This window comes from Nicotiana tomentosiformis, chromosome 4 (assembly GCF_000390325.3).
Source record: "Nicotiana tomentosiformis chromosome 4, ASM39032v3, whole genome shotgun sequence".
Lineage (NCBI taxonomy): Eukaryota > Viridiplantae > Streptophyta > Magnoliopsida > Solanales > Solanaceae > Nicotiana > Nicotiana tomentosiformis.
In genome coordinates, this window is record NC_090815.1 from 24,408,468 (window position 1) to 24,434,742 (window position 26,275).

Genomic DNA, 26,275 nt, shown 5'->3' on the forward strand with positions numbered 1-26,275 from the left:
AAAAAAAGTCATAGACTTCATTTGGGACCACATCATATGTCGATTTGGGATGCCCTCCGAGATTGTATGTGATAATGGAAAATAATTCATCGACAGCAAAGTAACTAAATTTCTCGAGGATCACAAGATCAAAAGGATTCTATCAACAACTTATCATCCCATCGGGAACTGACAAGCCGAATCGACCAACAAAACCATCATCCAAAATCTTAAGAAGAGATTGACCGGCACCAAAGGAAAACAGAGAGAAATACTACCCGAGGTTCTATGGGCATACCGCACAACATCAAAATCTAGTACCAGAGCAACACCGTTCTCATTAGTTTACGGCGCCGAAGCTCTAATCCCGGTCGAGGTCGAAGAACTTAGCATCAGGTTTCAATATGTAACGGAGGAGTCAAATAACGAGGCCATGAATACGAGCCTAGAATTGTTGGACGAAAGACGCGAAGCCGATCTCGTCCGATTGGCCGCCCAAAAAAAGTAGATCGAAAGTTACTACAATCGAAGAGACCATCTTCGACATTTTAACATCGGGGACTTGGTGCTAAGAAAAGTCACCCTCACTACCCGAAATCCGAATGAAGGAAAACTGGGTCCGAACTGGGAAGGACCGTACCAGGTCCTCGAAATCATCGGAAAAGAATCCTGCAAGCTCGGCACGATAAATGGCGAACAACTGCCGAGCAATTGGAACGTATCGTACCTAAAATGATACTACTGCTAAGGTACAACCCTTTCCGTTTTCATTTATATTTTAAACTAACCCTTGCAGGTGTTCGACCAAAAACAACGAGGGATTCTTCGACATGAAGCCTTTAGGTCTGAAAGCATACGTTGAACTCTTTTTCCCTTATACTGTTTTTATCCCTAATGTGTTTTCCGACGAGGTTTCTAATGAGGCAACCATTGATCGTGCTAACTTAGAACAATTCAATAGTATCCGAGGTTTCTTTACAATCAACCTCGAACACTGGGGGGCATTACCCTCGAATGTCAACTTTGATGCGAGGAAGTTACTTCATGACAGTAGGGTCTCGATAGGAAAAATTTGTAAGGGCCAAACGGTCAAACGAACCATGCCCGCGTAGTTTGCTCGAGCCCTGGAACAGAACATGTATGCATGTATAATCATTTATAAAGAGAAGTATTTTTCTTTACAATTCCATACTCTCGACCTATTATGTAAACAAGCTTAAGGGTCGACTATAACCAGAGTTCGGATAATTACCCCCACGCCCGAGGACTGCCGTCTGAAAAATAAACGAAATCGAATTATTAAAATTCCGAGATCATAAGACCTTTTAGGCAACCCTCAATTTTTATAGGCCACATCCAATCCACTCGGGGATTGACTCTTAGAGTAAACTCGAAGTAAAACGGGAAAATAAGCCCAAGGGGCAAATCCCGAACTAAAGAGGCTACGGCCGAATTAACACGGATCAGAGACGTCCGAATTCCGTGACAAAATAGGCCTTCAAATTGTTTCATAAACCGGTTAAAAAAAGGCTACCCCCAGAAAAATCATAAAAGGCTTTGATAATATCAAGCCTCGAAAACTCTAATGAGTACAAAATTGTTCGAACTCTTGAAAGATTCCTTATTTCGAGCCAAGGCATTACGAGTTTTTTGCAAATACAAATGATAAAAAAACTTTTCAAGCCGAAAAGGGGAGAATGCCATAAACAACCCTTCTTACAAAAGCCAAAGACCTACATTACTTCGAGTTCAAGCAAGCACTCACTCGATTAAAAAACCTAAAGACTATACTAGTTCGGTTCCAATCAAATTATCTAAACCTCGGACACAATTTTATGCTAAGGCATTTTCGACCTTCGTAAAATACAGAAAAGTAAAGGAAAAACACAAGAATCAAAAAAGCAAAAAAAGCCTTTTATATATATATTCAAAAGTTTTTTACAAAAGGCCGAATCGACCCCAGAAAAGATACAAAAGAAAAATAAGAAACCTAATATCCTAAGTGGCTTGGTCTTCATTGGAGGCTGCATCCTTGGAATTTTCTCCGTTCTCAGATTCACTCGAGCTCTCGGAGTCTTCCTCAGGGAAGGCCAGTCTTCGGGCTCTAGTTTCCTCCGCCTTGGCATTTTCAATTTCGGCCGCAATATCAAAGCCCTGAGCACTGACCTCCTCGAGAGCTTCCCTCTGAGCCTGTCATTTAGCATGTTCGACCATGCTCTTGGCCTTGGCCTGGTTGACATCAACATCGATCCTGAGCTGGGCCACTTTAGCATCAACTCTTTTATTTCCTTGGCCATCTCAGATATGGCCATTTCGAGTTCATCAGTCAAGCCTGCCTTATCAGAAGTGGCCAAATCCAATCGATGCCGAAGCTCCTTAATCTTATCGATCTGCACCGAGGCATTTTCTTCTGCAGCCCGAAGCTGGGTCTCAGCCAACTCCAACTGCTCTTGAACGACCTTCTTTTTTGAGGCAAGGACATCCATATTTTCTTTTAATTTTTCTGCCTCGGCCAGTAGCTCATCTACCTGCGAATTGAGTCCTCCAATCTGTTTGAGCCTCTACCGAACCTCCAAAATCAGATCATTAGTGGTTATCTCCAATTCATCTTCACTATCGTGAAGGATTCAGAATACCTATTCAGCCATTTTCTCGTGCTCATCTCGAGCCGTTGCCAAATCTGCCCGAAGCTTCTCACTAAGAAGTTGTAGGAGTCACTCTTCTCAGTGAGGTTCCGAACTTCGGCCCCATGCTCCTCCCAAATTCAGAGGAAAACCTCGTGATGCAACACTGAAGCCTACTAACATGGAAAAAGATGTTATAATTATCTACAATTCTAAGTGTAAAAGAAACGACAGAGATACCATCGAAGTTACCCGATTCAGAGCATGTTCAGGGCTCGTTGAATAGGCAAGCGGCTCCTACCACATTCATCACGGTTTGATCCTCTTCGATCACCAAGGACCGAAGGTAACAAGCAATCCCCATAGGGGGAGAGGAAATTCGGGCATCCTCCGAGACGGAGAGCACTATCTTCCGCTTATGATCGGGATTAACACTCGGGGCCAGGAATAGGTCCACCAATTTTAGAAACGATGAAGACCCGGTAGAGCCCGACCATGATACTTTCTTCGGCACCGGTAATCCACCGAACCCGATAATCTCATCCGAGGCAGCTGACTCGAGCCCATCCAGAAAGTTGTGGATGTCGGTCAACTCCCGAATACCCTCGTAAGATCGACCTTCTAACATATTAGCCTCACGTATCATAGCATCCGAAATCTGAGGGGATCTACTAATGTCGATTACCCCGAGCTCGTCCCTCGAGATATCTTCTGCTATCCGAGAAGTCTTGCCCTCGGTCTCCCCTTCAACCATCTCACCTCGAGACGAGATAATCTACCTCCGCCGATTCGGGAATTATGGCCAGGGTTCCCTTATCTACCTCCACCGATTCAGAGGATTGTTGTATCACAACATTAGCCCGTACACAGGCTAATTACTCTTCTCCTCCTTCGGGCTCATCCCTTCATCGGAGGATCAAGTCCGAGGCATGATACCGGAGCCCCCCTGGGCTTGCGAGATTTCTTCGCCGATGTTTTCTTTTTCGAGACCGGGGAACTCGATGCATCCTTTCTCTTCTTCTCTTTAACCTTCTTCGGGGCAGGGACCTCTTCATCACCAGGTGGGGGCCTCATGGAAACATCTTTCCCAAGTCCTACAAAGGAAAAAATGGGGGTAAGCAAGTGAAGAAGAACAAATGACAAACAAACTACGAAAGAGACTTACCATGATGCGGGCCTCCTATCGACCCTTTGATAGTTCCACCCAAGCACACTCGGAGTACAGTCTCTATATCACCAAACCTTTAACCCATTGTTTAAGAACCGTAATCGGTTCCGGCATCCGAGCCACGACTGTAACAAGAAAGAAAAAGTGGATCAAGAAAATGAAAGACAGTCACAAATTAAAGCGCTCGATGGGAAATAAGTACTCACGGTTCATATTTCATTTCTCAGGAAACGTCATGTCATCAGCATAGATCAGGTCCGAGGTTCTGACTCAAATAAATCGGCCCATCCGCTCATGAGGCTCGTCTATACTCGAGAACGACGATTTGGTGGCTCGGCAAGCAAGCTTGATTAACCCTCCTCGATAAAGTCGGGGACTATAAAGGCGCATAAGATGATCGAAGGTGAGAAGAATCGAAGAAGAATCACTATTCTCCAAAATGAAGGGTGAATTTGACCAAGGGTCACGTCGTATCTCTTGCAAAAGACGGCGATGACAGGGTCCAATGAAGCCAACATGAAAGGATAAGTATAAACACTTAAGAACCCTTCCACGTGGGTAGTAATTGATTCTTCAGGCGATGAGACTACCATGTGCTTGTCGCCCCAGTTGCATTCCTATTTTACTTTATTGAGAATTTTCTCGGTGATTGAATATTGGTACCTCGAGATCGGCTCACATCGGCCCGGTATCGAAGAAGGTTTTTCAACCTTAAAATCGATGACCGTTAAGACCCTACCAGAATGAATTCCTCAGGGCGAGGCTCCGTCGTATCCTCGCCGCCGACGGGTCGTGATAAAGAAGTGGCCTCTTTTTGCGGCACCGTTTAGGAGGTTTTCACCATTGATGAACAAAAGGAACGAGAATTAGGGTTGTATGTGATGTAAAATGTATGAATCAAAGGGATTTTTTTTGAAGAAGATGCAAGAGTAGAGAAAAAGATTTTGAGTGAAAAGTTTGGATGAGGATGAAAGTGTGAATATTTATAGCCTGGTGATGACGGTTCAGAACCGGTAGTGGCCGACCAACGACTGATATGCATTTAATGCCTTGATAACTGGACCGACGGGACATTTGTTACATACGTCATAATCGGGCTCGTCGTTGACATCATCCTCCACCAAGTCGGAGTCCGAAAATTCATATCGTTTCTCATCATCTTCCTTCCGAGAGACGAGGGGACTATTTGTATACGGTCAAAACCGAGGTTTGCCTTTCATATGATTAATCGAGATTGGAACATGATAGTCCAAGGCTCATCATTGTAATATCAAGCCATGGTGCGAAGTATATGTTGTCGAGCTCGAGACCCAGAGACCGATCATGATTGAGGTCGGCCAAGATCGAGCTCGAAGACCCAAAGACCGATCAAGATCGAGATCGGCCAAGATCGAGATCGTCCAGGATCAAGATCGAGCTAAGAAACAAAAAAGCCGTTATAGCCGCAATTAGGGGGAGAATCTCGGCGGAAATCACGGCACATATCAAGAAGATATCGATTAATTAACCTATCATGAGAGTCCTTACTGTATTTAGAATTGTATCAATAGTGGGACTCCCCTACTATATAAAGGGGGTCTGGTCATTTGTAAAATGGGACTCAGGCAGTAAAAAATAATATACTACTTTTTTCTTTAGGTTCTCAATACTCTGTTACTCTGCTCATATTTTATTTGCTATTTTATTTGGTTCGAGGGCCAAAGCTGCACATCTCATTTGGTTTGCTTTTATTTTTCTTTACAGTCAATTTCAATATCAATTTGTATATTTTCTTAGTTTGTGCCAAGTAAAATCACGTGTCCTTAAAACCACATATAAATTCAATTGTTATCCATTTTTAGGGTAAACATGACTCAGAGTGTCAAGGTAAATTACGTTTAATCAGGGGCGAGCCAGAGTGTAGGATGTATAATTGATCGTACCTAGTAGCTTTTGTTCAAAGTGAGAGTACATATTTTCAAGCCGTATATTCTAAATATGAGATGCGGTTAGGGATGGCAATGGGGCGGGGTGGGGCGAGGCGTTTACTCTTATTTGGGTGCAGGGTGGTGCGGGTTAAAATAATATTTAAAATTTTTAAAGCGGGGCGGGTTGGGTTTAACGCGGGTTCAATGCGGGGCAGCTATGAATTGTTTTTTATTTTGAACAAAGCAATCACTTCAATTACAATTTTACATTCTTTTTTACTAGCAATTTAACTTTCGGTTTATTCCTAGTAAGCATTCTTGTTTCTTTATCTTGTAATTATTTTATTTTCAATCTTTTCATATTTAAAAACGATAATGGTTACTATTTTAGAGTGTTCATATGGAAAAACATGGCAGTGAATTACATTATGAACTATTAAAAAGAATGATTATAAAGCTTTTAAGATTTGTTTTATTTCAGCTCTATTTTGCGGGTAGTAATTAAATATCCTAATTAAGGATGAACGCAAAATTGAAAAGGAATGTATTATGCATGTAGCAACTAACTTATTAGTTGAAAGAATCTCGTCTCTCTTATTTCATGGGCAATGCGTGGTTACTTTACACATTTGAAAAATTATGTTACTACTAATGAGATTAATTGGTATGAGCAGGTAGTTTCACACTACAACAAAGAGAAAAACATAATTGCTCGAATAATATTAAACTCTCCATTTTATAAAATAATAAAATATCAAACTAGTTTGTTTTAAAATAAAAATAAAAATAAAATAAAAAAGAGAAAAAAACTTAAGCGAGACGGGGCAGGTTAAAATTTTTGTGGGTTTTGTCGCAGCCGCCCTGCCCCATTGCCATCCCTAGACGCGGTCGTTGTTGTTGAAATTTTCTCCAACTTAGAGGGTCTTGTGTTTGTTTTCTTTATTAGATCACGAGTACTGAGCTCTAAGATTTTGTTATGACTTGGATGTTTTCTCTATCCTTAATTAGCTATTTTTCTTTCTCATTACGGTGGCAAACTGTCTTTTCATGGTGGAAACTCTAAGGATCCTTAGATATTTTCTGCCTTCTTCCACGTTATTAATAGAAAAATAAGGAAGTCTAAACTCTAATTTTCCGTCGAGATTAATGAAAATTTGGACTCGAATGCATACCCTTGTTAGAGGTAATCTGCCTCTTTTCGCCTAATCCATTCGTTCATTCCAACACTATCAAATGTCGAGCTGTAATCCGCTCTTTAAATCTCGTAAATTCACTTTTCCATAGTCAGGATCATGAGGTCATAGATCCACATATTATTGCGATTTCAGTTCAAATCTTTTGACTATTGATTTGTGTTTACCCGAAAAACGGATGAGTTAAATTTGTACGTAGTTCTAAGGGTATATGGTATAACTTGACACAAATCGTAGGAGTAAGTAAAAATATCGAATATTGACTATAAAGAAAAGATACAAACCGAGTTGAAAGAAAGATGATTTATGAACAAGCAAAAATAAAATTATGTATGAAGCTAAAAAAGGATAATCTCTTCATATGAGAATGTATAAACAGTATTTGAGTTACAGTATATTAATGACTTGATGCCCTTACAGGAATAATAGTCATCCCTCTTATAGTGGAGGGATCCTACTTTGAATATAATAAAAAATACATAGTGAAAAACTCATGATAAATAAGTCTTTTCCTAATTCCCGCCGAGATTCCCTTTCTTAGTGCGGCTATAACGGCTCTTGTCTCTTGGCTCGATCTTGATCGGACTTGGTATCGGTCGGTTTTCAGGCTTAAATCTCGATGTGGGCTCGAGCTCGATATTAACTCGGGGTCCGGTATTGACTCGGGCTCGGTATTAGTTGGCCTCTCGCTCTTAAGCTCGATTCCATCGCTTCTCATCATAGTTCGATTTGGATTCGAGCTCGATAATGACTTCGAGCTAGGTATTTGATTTGTCCCTGAAACACGAAACTCGTTTGTTCCTTTTTCGGATCTCATCTCGATATTATGAAGACTCTCTTTGTTCCATTATGTTCTCATCTCGACCAGTCGTACGAAGGCCGAAATCAGTTTCGACCGTATACAGATAGTCCCCTCGTTTCTCTGGAAGAATGTGGCGAGAAATAACATGATTTTTCAACGGCGCTATTAGATATACATTGACGTTTGCATCGAGCCCGACCATGACGTACGTGATAGTTATCCTGTCAGTTCAGTTTACCAAGGTATTTAATGCATGTGAGACGATGGTCGACCACTGCTGATATTGAACCGTCATTGCTCAATCTATAAATAGCCTCCCTTCCCCCCCCCCCCCCCCCTTTTTTTTTACCATTTATTACTTTTACATCTTCAATCTCCAAAATTTCCAAGTTCTTTCTTGCACCTTCTAAGTTCATCTGTAAATCTGTGATTTTTACTGCAAAATCTTTCCTCTGTGATTTTCACTGCAAAATCTTTCTTCTGTAATTTTCATTGCAAAATCTCTTTTTTTAAAAACTTTGTCATCTCCTTCTATTTTCGATCTTTAAATCCAGAATGGCGAAAACATCTAAAACTGTTCCTCAAAAAGAAAAAGCTTCTTCTTCACAGCCTGATGCCGACAAAACACTGGTGGAGCCACGGCCTGAGGAGTGTGTTCCCGGGGCGTGTGTTCTTACCTCTGATTTTAAGATTGACAAAGGCTCGTCGGTTCCCGGTCGATGCGTGCCAGTATCTAGGTATATGTGCTCGATAACTGAGGGGCATCTTGAACAGATAAGGAAAGATTGCAACTGGGAGAACAAAGAAGTGGTAATCCCGGCTCCCAAGGAAGATATTACTACCCATGTGAAAGGGTTTTTAAGTGTGTATACCTACCCTTTCACGTTAGGCCCCCTCGACCATATTGTCATTGATTTTTTCCGTCAATACCAAATAACCCTAGGCCAAATTCATCCTTCTTTTTTGCGGATCGTTATTCTGATTTGCTTCTTTGTGAACAAAATTGAGGGGATGCCTTTCACCCTCGACCACCTTATTAGATTGTACAGCTCCTGCTTCTTTCGAGGCGGGTTAATAAAACTCCAGCGCCAGGCTACCAAGATGTTGTTCTCGAGCATAGACGAGGACAAGAATCGAGGCTGGATGGGAAGGTTCGTTCGAGTGAAGACTTTGGACCTAATTCCGGCCGAGAAGATGCCATTTCCCGAGGAAAGGAACATGAAGCGTAACTGTAATTCTGATGTTATCTCCTATTGTTTTTCCCCTTCGTTTCTTTCTCACCGATATCCCCTTTTGCGATGCAGTGGTTCCTTGGATGTCCGGTGCAATTCCTAACCTTAAGAGTTGGGTACGGGACTTGGCTTTGACTTCTACATACGCCGAGCGCTCGTGGCGTGATTTGTCAAAGGGTCAATAGGAGGCCAAAAATCATGGTAAGTTTTTTCTCATGTCTTTGATAGTTCAAACGAAATATTTTCCATATACTTAACCAATTTTCTTGTGTGTAGGCCTAGGCAAAGATGTTGTTTTGAGGCCCCCGTCTGGTGAGGAAGAGACACCGGCCCTGGTCCCGAAACAGGCGAAGAACCATAAGAGAAAAAGGGCCTCTACTTCCGAGGATCCACAACCTAAGACAAGTGCGGCTCGTAAGCCGAGGAAGAATACCATCCCTTAGACCGAAGAGTCAGTTCGGCTTTTAAGGGATGAAAACGAGGAAGAAGAAGAAAACAACGGGTCTGTACTAGTGGCCCGAGTGAAGAAAACCATCGATGCCCCAAAGGCAACTGGGTTGATGGTGGTTTATGAGCCTCTGCCTCGAACTGAGGGGATATCGGAGAAGGGTTCGGGCAAAGTCCCCGTGTTACTGGAGATCGAGGATGCCTCCCACCGAAATTAACAAACGGTGGATATATCTGAAAGGGCCAGCCCTGAACATCTCTGAACCGAAGAGAACGCCCCAAGTGACTCGCGTGGGGCAATAGTAATCAGAGACTCGCCTACTCTCCCCGCTTTTTCCGAAGGGTCAATTCGGGAAGCCCAAGCTTTGGGGACCCTCGAGGTAGGCCGGTCTCACGAAGGGGAGGACCCCTTCCGTGATTTGTTTACTGGTGTCGAGGATGTTGCTGGTCCTAGTGATGTGTCAGGTCTTTCCTATGAAGTGCAACAAGCTCTGAATCGGGTAAGCTCTAACTCCCTTCGTTGGTACCACCTTTATGTTTTTTTTTCTTTTCTAACTTGTTTTCTTCTTCCTTCGTAGGCCTCAATGGTTCATCGAGAAGCATGTTCTCGATCTCGAGCTGAGCTGAGTCGGTATGAGGCTGATCTCCAAAGGGTCACTGAAGAGAGAAACACCCTTAAACTCCTTTGCGGGCAAAGGGAAGAGGAAATCAGGGAGCTCCGAGCCGAGTTGGCCAAGGCTCATCAAGACCAGACCGACCTGACTGAGCAGGTAATGATAATCTTAAAAACTCATGGGCTTGATTCAGGATTGGAGGCTAATATTCCGATATCACAGCTGCAGCAGAAGCTCGAGATGATCGGGCAGCTTTGTGAGGAGGTTGATATAATAAAGGCGGAGACCTTGGGGTGGAAAGAAGGTATGGATCGCCTTGCTGCAGATAAAGAGGTTTTTCGAGCCCAATTATCATCGGCCGAAAGTCAACTTCAAGGCATAAAGGAGAGGAGCTCAGTTCAAGTAAGAAAAATAGAGGAGCTCGAAGCTCGGTTGACTTCCGAACTTGCCAAGGCCAAATCAGAAGTTGTAAAAGCAAAGGTCGAGGCGGATGCATTCGTGGATGTCTACCGGGCCGATGCCGAATCCACTCAAGTACAAGCGAGAAAGAAAGCTGAAACCGCTCAAACTCGAGCAAACTGGGTTGCTGAACTCGCCAAATGCCAATCTCGGAGGGAGACCCTCGAGGAAATTCATGCTCGAGGTTCCGATCTCACCGAAGAGATAAAAAAGGCTAAAGAACTTGAAGCCGAAGTTGGAAACCTGGCTTCCGATGATGATCATGATGATGATGAGAGCAAGAGCGGGTCTGAGAGCGAGGAGGAGCTTGATGGAGAAGAGGCTGCTCCCAGAGATAATCAGGAACCTTAGGGTTTTTTGTTTTTGATCTTTTTTGTGTAAGGTCCTGATCGGACCTTGTAAATACTCATATATATGAAGATCTTTTCCTTTCCTGATTTGTCTTTGTTTCATATTCTGCCTTGTGAGAACTTTGTTTCAGTCATGCCTTATGAAAATTCTGTTCCATTCATGCCTTATGAAAGTTTTCATAAGTTCGAGGCTTTAGGCAATTTGATCGAAGCCGGATCTTGAAGTCTTTATAACCGAGTGAGTGATTGCTCGAACTCAAAGTAATATAGTCCATAGGCTCTTAGGATTAGTAATTGAGTGAGTGATTGCTCGAACTTAAAATAAGAGTAGCCCGTAGGCTTAGTAGGCTTAATAGTTGAGTGAGTGATTGCTCGAACTCTAAGTGATGTAGCCCGTAGGCTTTTAATAGTCGAGTGAGTTATTGCTCGAACTCAAAATAAGATTAGCCCTTAGGCTTCATGGTCTAGTGAGTGATTACTCGAACTTGAAATGACGTAGCCCTTAGGCTTAATGGTCTAGTGAGTGTTTGCTCGAACTCGAAGTAATATAGCCCGTAGGCTTAGTGGTCGAGTGAGTGATTGCTGAAACTCGAAGTAATGTAGCCCGTAGGCTTAGTAGTAGAGTGAGCATTTGCTCGAGCTCGAGGTAAGAGTAGCCCGTAGGCTTAGTAGTCGAGTGAGTTTGGTTTCTCGAACTCGAAGTAAAAAGTAGCCCTTAGGCTTTATAGTAGTAATGTAGCACTTAGGCTTAATAGTCGAGTGAGTGTTTGCTCGAACTCGAAGTATGATTAGCGCGTAGGCTTTATGGATCTTGATTTCTTCGGTATTTTAATTGGCAGTACCCGATTTATGGGGTAAGTTTTTCAAACTCCTTCGGTCGTGATCGACCCTTAAGCCTATTTGAATCATGAAGTAGAACGAACTTTCCAAAATATGAGATATAGGTAAAGAAGAAGTTTCTCTTCATAAGTATTTATACATGTGTTCGTATTTTGTGCCAAGGTTTGAACAAAACTATGTGGGCATGGTTCATTTTGACCATTTGGCCCTTACACTTTTCCCTATCGAGACCCTGTTTGACATAAAGTAACTTTCCTGTATCGAACTTCATTTATTCGATGGTAATGTCCCCCAGTATTCGAGGTTAATTGTAAAGAGGCCTCGGATACTGTTGAATTGTTCTAAGTTAGCACGATCAATGGTTTCCTCATTATAAACCTTGCCGAAAAACCCATTTGGAATAAAATCGGTCTAAGGGAAAAAGAGTGCAATGCGTGCTCTCAGGCCTAAGGCTTTGTGTTGAATAATCTGTCCTTGTTCCTAGTCGAACTCCTGCAAGAGTTAGTTTCGAAATATAAACCAACATGGGAGGGTCGTACCTTAGCAGTAATATCGTTTTAGGTGCGACACATTCGAATTGCTTTTTAGTTGTTTGTCGTTTATAACACCGAGCTTGTAGGATCCTTTACCAACGATTTCGAGTACCTGATACGATCCTTCCCAGTTTGGACCCAGTTTTCCTTCATTTGGATTTCGGGTGTTGAGGGCGACTTTTCTTAGCACTAAGTCCCCGATTTTAAAATGGCGAAGATTAGTCCTTCCATTATAGTATCTTTCGATCCGTTGCTTTTGGGCAGCCAATCGGACGAGAGCGGCTTCTCATTTTTCATCCAATAATTCGAGGCTAGTATTCATAGCCTTGTGATTTGACTCTTCTATTGTATGCCAAAACCTGGCACTGGGTTCCCCGACTTCGATTGGAATTAAGGCTTCGGAGCCATATACTAAGGAGAATGGGGTTGCCCCCATACTGGACTTTGATGTTGTTCGATCGATATGCCTAAAGGACTTCGGGTAGAATTTCTTTCCATTTCCCCTTAGCGTCGTTCAACCTTTTCTTTATGTTTTGAATGATAGTCTTGTTCGTCGATTCGGCTTGTCCGTTCCCACTAGGGTGATACGGCGTTGTTAATATCCTTTTTATTTTATGGTCTTTGACGAATTCTGTCACTTTGCTGCCGATAAATTATTTTACATTGTCACACACTATTTCGACGGGTATCCCAAATCGACATATGATATGATCCCAGATGAAGTCTATAACCTCTTTCTCTCTCACTTTCTCAAATGCCTGTGCTTCAACCCATTTAGAGAAATAGTCAGTCATAAATAAAATGAACTTAGCTTTACCTGGGGCCGATGGCAGAGGGCCGACGATATCCATCCCCCATTTCATGAATGGCCATGGGGATAAGACTGAATGAAGTTGTTCTCCGGGTTGATGGATCATCGGTGCAAAACTTTGACATTTATCACATTTTTGAACAAACTCCTTAGTCTCTTTTTCCATGCTATCCCAGTAGTATCCTGCTCTAATGATTTTTTGAATCAGTGATTCAGCGCCAGAGTGGTTCCCACAAGTGCCTTTATGGACCTCTCGTAAAACATAATTGGTGTCTCCTGGTCCTAAGCATACTGTCAATGGTCCATCGAATGTCCTTCGGTATAATGTTCCATCTTCAGCCAATGTAAATCGAGCAGCTTTGGTTTGTAGGGTCCTCGACTCTTTAGGGTCCGATGGGAGCTTTCCGTTCTTTAAGTATTCAATATATATGTATTCCTCCAATCCCGGGTTAAGCTTGTATAGTTTATCTCGGCATGACCTTCCTCGATCACAGATTTCGAGAACAATCCCTGTGCTGATCTCGTCTTCCTCGATCGATGACCCCAAATTTGCAAGTGCATCGGCCTCACTGTTTTGTTCTCGAGCTATATGCTGTAAAGTCTATTTTTTGAAACGGTGCAAAGTTACCTGCAGTTTGTCCAAATACCTTTGCATTTTATCCTCTCGAACTTCAAAGGTTTTGTTTACTTGATTTACCCACTGAGTACCCACTGAGTTCGACGGCCTCCGGGGTTGATAATCGATATCGTACCCACTGAGTTCGACGGCCCATTTGGCCAATCGGCCTGATAGTTCGGGCTTGTGCAAAATATTACGAAGTGGGTAAGGGGTTAATACGCATATGAGGTGACATTGAAAGTATGGTCTTAACTTTCTAGAGGCACTTATCAGTGCAAGTGCCAATTTCTCTAAGTGCGGATATCTAGTTTCTGCTTCCCCTAAGGTTCGACTTATGTAATAAACGGGAAATTGCGTACCTTGCTCTTCTTGAACTAGGACACCACTTACTGTTATTTACGATACTGCAAAGAACAAATAAAGTTTCTCATCTACCTTCGGAGTGTGAAGCAGCGGAGTGCTCGATAGGTATCGCTTCAATTCCTCTAATTCCTGTTGGCATTCCGGGGTCGAGGCGAAATCGTTCTTCTTTTTTAGTACAGAGAAAAATCGGTGGCTTCGATCCGACGACTTCGAAATGAATCGGCCTAAAGCAGTTATCCGCCCGGTTAGCTTCTGCACGACTTTTACACTGTCTACGACGGTGATGTCTTCGATGGCCTTGATTTTATCGGGGTTGATCTCGATCCCCCGATTCAATACCATGAAGCCAAGGAACTTGCCCGAACCGACCCCGAAAGCACACTTCTCAGGGTTGAGCTTCATGTTGTATTTTCTTAAAATCTCGAACATTTCCTGCAAATGAACCAAATGGTCCTCTGCGCACAGGGACTTAACTAACATGTCATCAATATAAACCTCCATTGATTTACCTATTTGTTCTTCGAACATTTTATTTACTAGGCATTGGTAAGTAGCTCCCGCATTTTTTAGCCCGAAGAGCATTACATTATAACAATATGTTCCATACTTGGTGATAAATGAAGTCTTTTCTTGGTCCTCCGGGTTCATTTGGATTTGATTGTACCCGGAATAGGCATCGAGAAAAGTAAGGATCTCGTGGCCGGTTGTGGTATCGATCGTGCGATTGATGCTAGGCAGTGAAAAAGAATCTTTGGGCGCGTCTTGTTTAAATCCTTATAATCTACATGCATTCTAAGTTTGTTCCCTTTTTTAGGTACTACCACTATATTGGCTAACCATTCGGGATATTTCACCTCCCGAATGACCCTATTTTGAGAAGTTTAATTACCTCGTCCTTTATGAATGTGTGTTTTACCTGTGACTGGGGTCTTCTCTTTTGCTTCACTGGTTTAAACCTAGGGTTCACGCTTAGCCGATGCATCGTTATCTCCGGTGGGATCCCTGTCATGTCTAAATGGGACTAAGCAAAATAATCTATATTATCAATAAGAAATTGAATAAGCTTTTTCCTGAGTTCGGGGGTTAATCTCGTTCACATGTATATCTTTCGCTCGGGCAGGTACTCGATCAATATAACCTGTTCCAGCTCTTCGACCGTTGATTTGGTGGCGTCAGAATCTTCGGGAACAATAAAAGCTCGAGGGGTCAGAAAATCCTCCTATTCTTTTTCTATCTCCTGCTTCCTTGATTCGGTCGAGGCTGGTGGCTGTGATTGCTATTTGACTTCCTGTTTACTTTCGATGCTCGACATTTCTGAGGTTGATAGTGTTGATATCAGTGTTACCTCATCGACCACAAATATTTCCTTTGCAGCATGCTGCTCCCCGTATACTTTGTACACCGCCCGACATTGTGAATTTCATCATTTGGTGGAGAGTCGAAGGGACTGCCCTCATATTGTGGATCCAAGGCCTTCCGAGTAGGGCATTGTACCTCATGTAACCCTCGATTACGTGGAACTTGGTATCTTGAATGGTTCCAGCCACGTTCACCGGTAGAGTAATCTCCCATTTAGTTGTTTAACTGGCCATATTGAAGCCGTTTAAGACCCGAGCTGCGGGCACGATTTGATTTTGTAGGCCAAGCTGCTCCACGACCCTCGATCGGATGATATTCGCCGAGCTACCTGGATCCACTAAAACACGCTTAACTTGAGCTTTATTTAATAAGATATAAATTACTAAAGCGTCGTTGTGGGGCTGAGAAATGCCTTTTGCTTCTACGTTGAATGATAAAGTGCCTTCGGGCACATAATCTCGGGCTCATTTTTTCCTAGTAAATAATACCTTAGTGCGTTTGAATATGGGTCATTGTGGAGTGTCAACCCCACCAACGATCATATGAATGACATGTTGGGATTCCTCATATTCATTTTTCTTGTTGGCGTCCCTTTCTCTAAAATGATTCTTGGCTCGATCGCTGAGGAACTCTCGAAGGTGGCCCTCATTGAATAGACGGGCTACCTCCTCCCTTAATTGCCTGCAATCTTCGGTCTTGTGACCATGCGTGCCATGACACTTGCACATTAAATTTGGGTTTCTTTGGGAAGGATCGGTTTGTATGGGTCTGGGCCATCTAGTATCTTTGATCCTTCCGATTGCCGACATAATGCCAGATGCATTTATGCTAAAGTTATATTCCGATAACCGAGGTGCTTATATGGGATCGGCATACTTGTCGAAACCACTTTTGCTCATAAGTCCCCGAAAATTTTGTACTCGATCACTTCTTTGATTGTTCCGAGCGGAATTGCATCCTATGGTTTTTAACTACCGACCTGTTTGGATGTACTGAACCGGAAGGGGCTCCTAATTGGTCGTCCTCGACCCTGATCTTCGATTGATATCGATTGTGCATATCTGCCCAAGTTACAGTCGGATACTCGATCAAATTTTGTTTCAGCTGACGTGATGCTACCGAATTCCACTCGTTCAACCCTTGGGTGAAAGCTTGAACGGCCTAATCATTTATGATCGGTGGTAATTCCATGCGTTCTATTTGAAATCGGGACACGAATTCCCTCAGTATTTTATTATCCCTTTGTCTTACCTTGAAAAGGTCTGATTTCCTCGTTGCGACCTTTATGGTCCCTGCGTGTGCCTTTACGAAAGAATCTTTTAGCATGGCGAATGAGTCGATGGAGTTTGGCGGTAGGTTGTGATACCAAATCATTGCTCCCATCAAAAGGGTCTCTCCGAATATTTTCAACAGCACAGATTCGAATTCATCATCTTCTAAATCGTTACCCTTGATGGCACATATGTAAGAGGTGACGTGTTCGTTGGGGTCGGTCATTCCATTATATTTAGGAATCTCGGACATGCGAAATTTTTTGGGGATCGGTTTTGTAGCTGCACTTGGTGGAAAAGGCTTTTGTGCTAATTTTTTGGAATCCAACCCTTTCAACACTGGTGGTACCCCCAGGATCTGATCGGCCCTGGAGTTATATGTTTCTACTTTTTTATCGTTTGCTTCGATCCATTTTGTGAGTTCCTTGAGTATCTTAGCAATTTCAGGATTAGTCCCCGATTCTTGCTCATTTGATCTTACTATTGTTGGCTCCGTTCTGTGGGTGATTTCTCGGGATAGACTGGGCCATTAATTGAGAGTTCGTAGTTTCTAATGTGAAATCAAAGACACTTCCAAAAATAAGCGTAAAATGGCGTGTTTTGCAGAGATTCATATCAAATAACCACTCTTATCCTCAGCCCCACGGTGGGTGCCAAACTGTTTACCCGAAAAACGGATGAGTTGAATTTGTACATTATTTTAAGGGTATGTGGTATAACTTGACACAAATCGTAAGAGTAAGTAGAAATATCGAATATTGACTATAAAGAAAAGATACAAACCGAGTTGAAAGGAAGATGATTTATGAACAAGCAAAAATAAAATTATGTATGAAGCTAAAAAAGGATAATCTCTTCATATGTGAATGTATCAACAATATTTGAGTTATAGTGTATTAATGACTTGATGCCCTTAGAGGAATAATAATCATCCCTCTTATAGTGGAGGGATCCTATTTTGGATATAATAAAAAAATACATAGTGGGGAACCCATGATAAATCAGTTTTTCTCTAATTTTCGCCGAGATTCCCTTTCTTAGTGTGGTTGTAATGGCTCTTGTCTCTTGGCTCGATCTTGATCGGACTTGTTATCGGTTGGTTTCCAGGCTTAGAACTCGATATGGGCTTGAGCTCGATATTAACTCGAGGTCTGGTATTGACTCAGGCTCGATATTGGTTGGCATCTGGCTCTTAAGGTCGATTCCATTGCTTCTCATCATAATTCGATTTGGATTCGAGCTCGATAATGACTTCGAGCTCGGTATTTGATCTGTCCCTGAAACTCGAAGCTCGTTTGTGCCTTTTTCGGATCTCATCTCGATATTATGAAGACTCTCTTTGGTGCATTATGTTCTTCTATCGTCCAGTCGTATGAAAGTCGAAATCCGTTTCTACCGTATATAATTTGTTCCTTCAAAGACACAGGCGCTGGACCTAAAACTGTCGAATTTTTACATGTCTTGTCATTGATCGCTTAACCCTTAAAATTGAGTTCTTTGTCTGGTTTTATGTGACAAAGAATGTAAAAATCATAGTTTCCTCTTTTTCTTGATTCCTTGGAACTTTCGTCTAATTTCCTTTTAAATTAGTTTTGTGCTTTGAAAGTCTTGTGAACATATATTTTCTTTCAAGGTTCCGTGTGGTCGATTTTTGATTAAAATCAAAATCAAATCAAATTGATCGATTTTTAAAATTTTAAAACCAAAATCAAATCAAACTAAATACAAACCATCGGTTTGGTTGTTGTTGGTTTGATTCGAATTGGTTCGATTTTTCGGTTCTTAGCAGGCTAATGATAAGTCTAATAGTAAAACGACACTAAACAATAATCTGAAAATAATTTGCTAAATTTTTGCTTTTATATATTTCTTTCGGAACTGAAAGTTCATTTACTTATTTATATGAAAAGAATGAACAAAAAAAAGTAAAAAGTAGACCAAAGTTGCGTAGGATTAGAGAATTAGAGGAAAAGAAAATTAGCCGATTCCTATTGTTTTGGGCCTATGCAATCTTTTAAGATATAAGTAGGATAAACTAAAAGTCAAAATAATAATTGAAATGCATAAAATATTTAAAATTATGTAAAAAAAAAGATATGATACTATATATAAATAATTATTAAATTTTGTAAATAATTTATCGGTTTGGTTCGGTTTATTTTTCGAGTTTTTATAATAGAACCAAAACCAAACCAAATATTATCGATTTTTAAAATTTAAAATCAAAACCAATTCAAATTAAAATAAATATCGATTTACTTATTCGGTTTGGTTCGAATTTCGATTTGGATCGGTTTTCGTAAAACCGTGAACAGCCCTGCATCGCACGCCTAAAAATTCAGCACTTTAGTTTGCCTAATTTTGGCTTTCGAAGTCAACCTATTTTTGCTTTGGAGGTACTAAACTTTAATTACTGTAATTTGGAAGATGCACAAATTTTCAATACTACCTTCTGACCAACGAGGTCAAGATCATGCACAGCGTTTGTTTAAATTTATTTTGAAAAACTTGTCTTGCTTCAAGAAAAAGAAATATGTAATATATGTGACCTACTTTTGGTCAATGATTATTAGCTTTGTTGGCTTATTTATGGCCTTTCCTTAGCGGCCTTGTTGGACATATTATATCCTCTCATTCTAGACCTTGTTGGCCAATTGTATACCAAGCAACTCCAATTAATTTAACTATAAATTGAGCTGATTCTAGCTCATTCCAAACACCAACAAGATTTGAGTTCTTTATTTTTTGTTTCTTCTCCTCTTTTAGTAGTTGAGAGTAGGGGTGTTTGTCGGTCGGTACGGTACAATATTTAAATATTTCGGTTCGGTATTTTTGGTATTCGATTTCTTAAAATGCTATACCAATACCGTACCTAATTAAATTCGGTATGGTTCAATTTTTCTCTTTTCGGTTTCGGTTTATTCGGTTCAGTAAATTCGGTTTGAATACTAACTAATAAATAGAGCCATAGACTGTAATATTCTTAATTAAAATATTCAAAAGTACAAAACTAAAAATATTTGTTGTCAAAAGTTTTGTCCATAACCAACAAATATCAACCCATAGAGAAAACTGTACATAAAAGAATAAATTTGATCATTAGAAATGTCTTGTTATTTGCTTAGCGTTAATTGATGAACTTAGAGAATAAAAGAAAGTAAAATTTTAATTTTTTTATATTTGCGTTATAATTAATAATATATCTATTGTGTAATATAATATATATTCGATACGGTATCGGTATTTTGTTATTTTATTTTAAAATACCAAATACCATTATTTTTTAAAACTTAAACCAAATACCATACCGAATACCAAATACCAAAATTTTCGATTTCGGTACGGTAATTCGGTATTTACCAAATTATGCACAGCCCTAATTGAGAGTATTTTGTAGAGAGTTGGGTGTCGGAAAACACTTGTGTGAACCCTTCTTTGGAGTGATCTTGTGAGGATATTCTCTTGGGATATATTAGGTTGATTAGAGTATTTACTCTAATTTTGTACTCTCTTTTGTACTCTTGCTACTATAGTGAAAGTGTTATTATCCGCTTGTGGACGTAGGTCATACTGACCGAACCACGTTAAATTGGAGCCTTCTTTATATGCTTTAATTACCGTCAATATCAACTTGCATTGTCTTTGTTATTGTCATTATAACATTGTTTGGCTAAATTTCGCACAAACCGAATCCCCGATCCTAACAAATGGTATCAGAGCCGAATCTAACCGGGTTTGTTTCAGTAGTCAATATGACTTTAACAAAAACTTATGTTGAGAAATTTGATCGAAGTGCAAACTTCGGAATGTGGCAATTAAAGATGGAAGCTATCCTAATTTAGGATGGCTTAGATTTGGCACTGCAAGGAAAGGAGAAGAAGCTGGATAAAATGATGGACGAGAAATTTGCCGTTATTGACAAAAAGAAAAAAACAGGTATCATTTTAAATCTATCAAATGAGGTTTTGTGTGAAGTTGCTGCAGAAAGCTCAGCCAAAGGCATATGGGAAAAGCTGAAAACCCTGTATATGAAAAGAACAGTAGAAAACAGGCTTTACCTAAAGGAAAAACTCTACACTTTTCGTATGGCTGAAGGTACCTCTATACTTACACATCTTGATACTTTTGATTCTCTTCTTATGGATTTAAGTAACATAGATGTTAAAATCAAAGATGAGGATCAAGCCGTATTATTGCTCTTTTCCTTACCCAGTCGTTTAAACATATAAGAGATACTATGCGAAAGGATAATATCTCTTATAAAGATATCAAATCTATTTTGAAATCAAAAGAACAAATAGATAGAGATATTACTGGGGAAACTAGTGGGAACTAAAGGGAATGCTTGTTTGTAAGAGGTAGATCCAATAAGAAAGATTCAAGTAGTGAGAGACCTAAATGAAGATCAAAATCTAGATACAAAAATGTCATGTGCAAATACTGCCATAAGAAAGGCCACATTATTTCTAAATGCTTTAAATTGAAAAATAAAGAAAAGCATATAGAAAAGAAAAATGAGCACAAAAATACTGACACTGCCGAAGCAAGTGTAGTTGCTGATGAGACTGAGGGAACTATATTTTTAGCAACTAATAATAGTTTTAAATCTAACAATAAGTGGATTTTAGATTCGGGTTGTTCTTATCATATGTGTCCCAGTCGGGATTTGTTTACCACATATGAATTTGTTGAAGGTGGAGTTATCTTGATGGGCAACAATGATGCCTGCAATGTTATTGGTAAAGGTACAGTCCGAATCAAAATGTATATAGTATAGTGAGAAATCTCACCGATGTTAGACATGTTCCTCACCTAAAGAAACATCTCATCTCTTTGGGCACTGTAGAATCTCTTAGGTGCAAGTACACAGGTGAAGGTGGAGTTCTGAAAGTTTCTCATGGTGCTCTTGTGATCATGAAAGCACTCATATTTGGTACGTTGTATACTATATTAGGATCTACTGTTACAGGTGCTGCTGCAGTTTCAACATCAGATAAATCAAATTCTAACATCACCAAATTATGGAATATGCGATTGGGGCATATGAGTGAAAAAAGTTTTTCCATCCTCAGCAAAAGAGGTCTCTTATATGGCCAAAGTACCAAAAATATGGAGTTATGTGAACATTGTATGCTCGGGAAGCAGAAAAGAGTCAGTTTCAAATCTCCAGCGATTCATAGAACAAAAGGTACTTTGGATTACATTCATTCAGATCTTTGAGGTCCTTCACGTACCCTATCAAAAGGTGGTTCCAGGTATATATTAACTTTCATTGATGATTATTCAAGGAAAGTTTGGGTTTATTTCCTGAAAAATAAAAGTATTATTTTCTTAATTTTCAAACAATGAAAAGTTTTGATTAAGAAGCAGATAGGAAAACAGGTTAAGCGGCTTAGAACAAATAATGGCTTGGAATTTTGTAATGATGAATTCAACGAATTTTGCAAGAATGAAGGAATTGCTCGACATCGTACTGTGAGAATGACACCTCAGCAAAATGGTGTGGCAGAAAGTATGAATAAAACTCTTTTGGAAAGGGCTCGTTGCATGATTTCAAATGCTGGGTTGACAAACGCCTTTTGGGCAGAAGCTATCTTTACAGCTTGTTATATTGTCAACTGAGCTCCTTCTGCACCTTTGAACTTTAAGACTCCAGAGGAAATGTGGTCAGGTACTCCTGCTAATTATTCTGATTTAAAGATATTTGGTTGTCCTGCACACATGCATGTAAATGATGGAAAATTAGAGCCAAGGGCTAAAAAGTACATTTTCATTAGGTATGCATCTGGGGTGAAAGGATACCGACTATGGTATCCTGATCCCACGACACCAAAATTTAAAATTAGCAGAGATGTAACCTTTGATGAATCCTCTATGTTACATTCTAGAAAAGAATCTTCTAGTTCTTGTAATACAGATAAAGGAAAGAGTACACGGAAGTAAGTGGAGGTTGAGATTGACATTTCTTCTGAGCCAAGCTAATCACCTTTGGATCAAAATACAGTTGGAACTCCTGAAGTTGAGACTCCTGAAGTTGAACTAGAAGAAGAGAAGTATTATATAGCCAAACATAGACCAAGAAGAGAAATTAAACAACTATTAAGGTTTGGAGATTATATTGCATTTGCTTTTTCAGTTGTACAGAAAACTGAAGAAATTGGAGAACCATCAAAATATTTAGAAGCAGTTTCTAGTACTGACTCAGCCAAGTGGCTGATTGCAATGAATGAAGAAATTGAGTCTCTCCACAAGAATGGTACTTGGTCTCTTTTGAAGCCGCCATTAGGAAAAAGAATTGTTGGTTGCAAATGGGTCTTCAAGAAAAAGGATGGTATTCCATGGGTTGAAGCTGCGAGGTATAAGGCATGATTAGTTGCAAAGGGCTATAGTCAGGTAGAAAGAGATGATTTTAATGATATGTTCTCACATGTTGTTAAACATAGTTCTATTTGTGTCTTGCTTGCCTTAGTTGCCATGTATGCTTTGGAATTAGAATAACTTGATATTAAGATAGCTTTCTTCCATGGCAAACTTGAGGAACAAATATACATGCATCAACCCAAAGGATTTGAAATTAAAGGAAAAGAAGATCATGTTTACTTGTTGAATAAATCCTTCTGCGGATTAAAGCAGTCTCCAAGACAATAGTACAAAAGGTTTGATTCCTTTATGTTGGGTCATGGTTATTCGAGGAGCATGTATGATAGTTGTGATTACTTATGAAAGTTAAATGATGGTTCATTTGTGTACCTATTATTATATATTGATGACATGCTCATTGCTGCTAAGGATTCAACTGAAATTCACAATTTGAAAAGTCAACTGAAAAGTGAATTTGAGATGAAAGATTTGGGAGCAGCTAAGAAAATCCTTGGCATGGAGATCAAAAGAGATCGAAAAGCCAACAAGCTATTCTTGACCTAGAAGAAGTACTTGGAGAAAGTCTTGGAGAGGTTTGGCATGAAAGATGCTAAACCAGTTAGTACCCCTCTTGCTGCTCATTTTAAATTATCAGTTGCTCAGCCCCTGCAGTCAGAGTAAGAAGAGAGGTACATGGCACAGGTTCTTTATTCTAGTGCAGTCGGCAATATTATGTATGCAATGGTTTGTACACGTCCAGAGAATTCACAAGCAGTGAGCGTGGTAAGCCGGTATATGGCTTGCCCTGGTAAAGCATATTGGCAGGCTGTGAAATGGATTCTCAGATACTTGCACGGTACTTCAACACATGTTCGAAGTTTGGGAGAAATACCAACACTTTGGTTGGTTTTGTAGACTCAGATTATGCAAGTGATCTTCACAAAAGAAGATCACTGACATGCTATATATTTTGCATTGGTAGTTGCGCTATCAGTTGGAAAGCTACATTACAACATGTAGTAACTTTATCTACTACCGAAGCAGAATATATGGCAATGACCGAGGCGATCAAAAAAGCCTTATGGTTGAAGGGTCTATTTGCTGAACTCAATTCACACCAAGGTGGTATTACCATTTTATGTGATAGTCAAAGTGCCATTCACTTGATTAAAGATCAGATGTATCATGAGAGAACGAAGCACATTGATATAAAGTATCATTTCATCCGAGAAATCATTGTTGAAGGAAAAGTCTATATTCAGAAGATCAGCACTAGAGACAATCCTGCTGACATGTTCACAAAACCTCTTCCAGTGTCCAAGTTCAAGCTTTGCCTAAACTTGATTGGCATTTATGAAGAATGATTTTTTTATTGGGGCTTTTCCGGAGAAGGTGAAGCAAGTTTACTACATCAACCACAACTAGTCCAAGGTGGAGATTTGTAATATATGTGGCTTACTTTTGGCCAATAATTATTAGCCTTGTTGGCCTCTTCATGCCTTTCCTTAGTGATCTTGTTGGACATATTATGTCCTCTCATTCTAGGCCTTATTGGCCAATTCCTTTGGCTATAAATTGAGCTGATTCTAGCTCATTCCAAACACACCAACAAGATTTGTGTTTTTCATTTCTTGTTTATTCTTCTCTTTTAGTAATTGAGAGTATTTTGTAAGAGAGTTGAGTGTCGGGAAACACTTGTGTGAACTCTTCTTTGAAGTGATCTTGTGAGGATATTCTCTTGGGATATTTTGGGTTGATTAAAGTATTTACTCTAATTTTGTACTCTCTTTTGTACTCTTGCTATTATAGTGAAACTGTTCTTCTCCGCTTGTGGACATAGGTCATACTGACTGAACCACGTTAAATTAGTGCCTTCTTTATATGCTTTAATTACCGTCATTATCAACTTGCATTGTCTTTGTTATTCTCATTATAATATTGTTTGACTAAATTTCGTACTAACCGGATCCCCGATCCTAACAAAATAGGATTGTTATACCTTCACATTTTATTTCACGTTCCAATATTTTACCGATCAAATGATAAGAAAGCGTTTTTGTGTTTCGCTAGCATTAATTTATCAAGTGACTCTATTTATACCATGCATTATGTATCTTTTCTAATCCTGTATTTCAAGCTAAGTATACATGAAATAATAATAATATCAGGTTCTGCTACTCAGTCCCTAGTTAGACAAAGTCGTAACTAGAATTTAAAGATTATAAGGTCTAAACTTTCTATCTAACTCATAATTCATCTTAGTTATTGAGTTTGCAATTTAATATTTGTATATATTTAACGAATATTTTAATACAAATACAGGTTATCAATAGTACTCCGCCTAATTTGTTCTCTTTTGGTATATGCATTGATCATTTTCAGCCTCTCACCTTTTAAGTTTTAAGAGGACGCAAAACTTGAACGAAAAGAACCGATTTTATTAGTAGTACGGTACTGTTGCACAACGCGACAATGCTCGTACAATCGAAAAAGTTCGTACATAGAAATTAAATAATCCAACATAGTTCTTTTCTCCAACTACTTACTTTACCTATAAGAGAAATTTCTCATATGATCACTCGACTGTTAAATATTTTATTGCATTAAAATTATACTAATATTTTTTATAATACAAAAATCACTCAACTTTGTCTGCGTATAAAAAAATATGTTTTTTGTTTCCTCCAATTAACTTTCTATCATAGGGCTGTCTTATTCCGTCACTCAAGATCCAAGTATTAACTTTTATTATTCTTAAGTAAATTTCAGTAACTTTTTCGTTATAAAGATAGTTTTTGACTTTAATACAATAAAGTGAAATTTGAGTAATTATCGATGAAGTTAACCGTGAACCTAATAAAGCTACAAAAGTTAGAGTATGAAGTTTTTAAGATTCAAGGTTTAGAGCTCGATCGTGCATTAAAATTATGGCTTTTTTTTTTTTTTATGGCCAGTCAACTCTTACAATAAAGCCTATGTTGTTGGGTTTATGTTGTTTTTATAATTTGGTTTGCACAGGTACGACGTTTTTCTTTTCTTGTCTTTATTTTATAATTTTTAAGTATTCCTCTTTATTTGTGGTTCTTGTATTTTGACAATGTTGATGTAATTTTCACATAGTTTAATTTGCGTTGACTGAATCCTTCTTGCTCGTGCAAAAGAGCTTATTCAGCTGCTAAATTATTGGAGCCCAAAAGTAATAACATATTTTCTAGTCGTCTATTCTAATAAGGGAAACGCAAAAATTAGACGCAGTCGTTGTTGTTGAAATTTTCTTTCAATTCAAAGGGTCTTGTGTTTGTTTTCTTTATTAAATCACGAGTACTAAGGTATAATATATTGTT

The 26,275-nt window shown here is 39.6% G+C and overlaps 2 protein-coding genes across 2 annotated transcripts; one reads left to right on the forward strand and one right to left on the reverse strand.

The window, feature by feature from the left end:
* Positions 1-1,977: 1,977 nt before the first annotated feature.
* Positions 1,978-8,089, reverse strand: LOC138909379 (uncharacterized). Its single transcript, XM_070200574.1, has 5 exons — positions 8,023-8,089; positions 3,846-3,896; positions 3,540-3,697; positions 2,316-2,540; positions 1,978-2,169 (listed from the first exon to the last, which is right to left on the reverse strand). The coding sequence occupies exons 1-5, from the start codon at positions 8,087-8,089 to the stop codon at positions 1,978-1,980; spliced, it is 693 nt and encodes a 230-aa protein (XP_070056675.1).
* Positions 8,090-8,228: 139 nt separating this feature from the next.
* Positions 8,229-10,776, forward strand: LOC138909380 (uncharacterized). The gene is made up of 2 exons (XM_070200575.1): positions 8,229-8,483; positions 9,931-10,776. The coding sequence occupies exons 1-2, from the start codon at positions 8,229-8,231 to the stop codon at positions 10,774-10,776; spliced, it is 1,101 nt and encodes a 366-aa protein (XP_070056676.1).
* Positions 10,777-26,275: the final 15,499 nt, after the last annotated feature.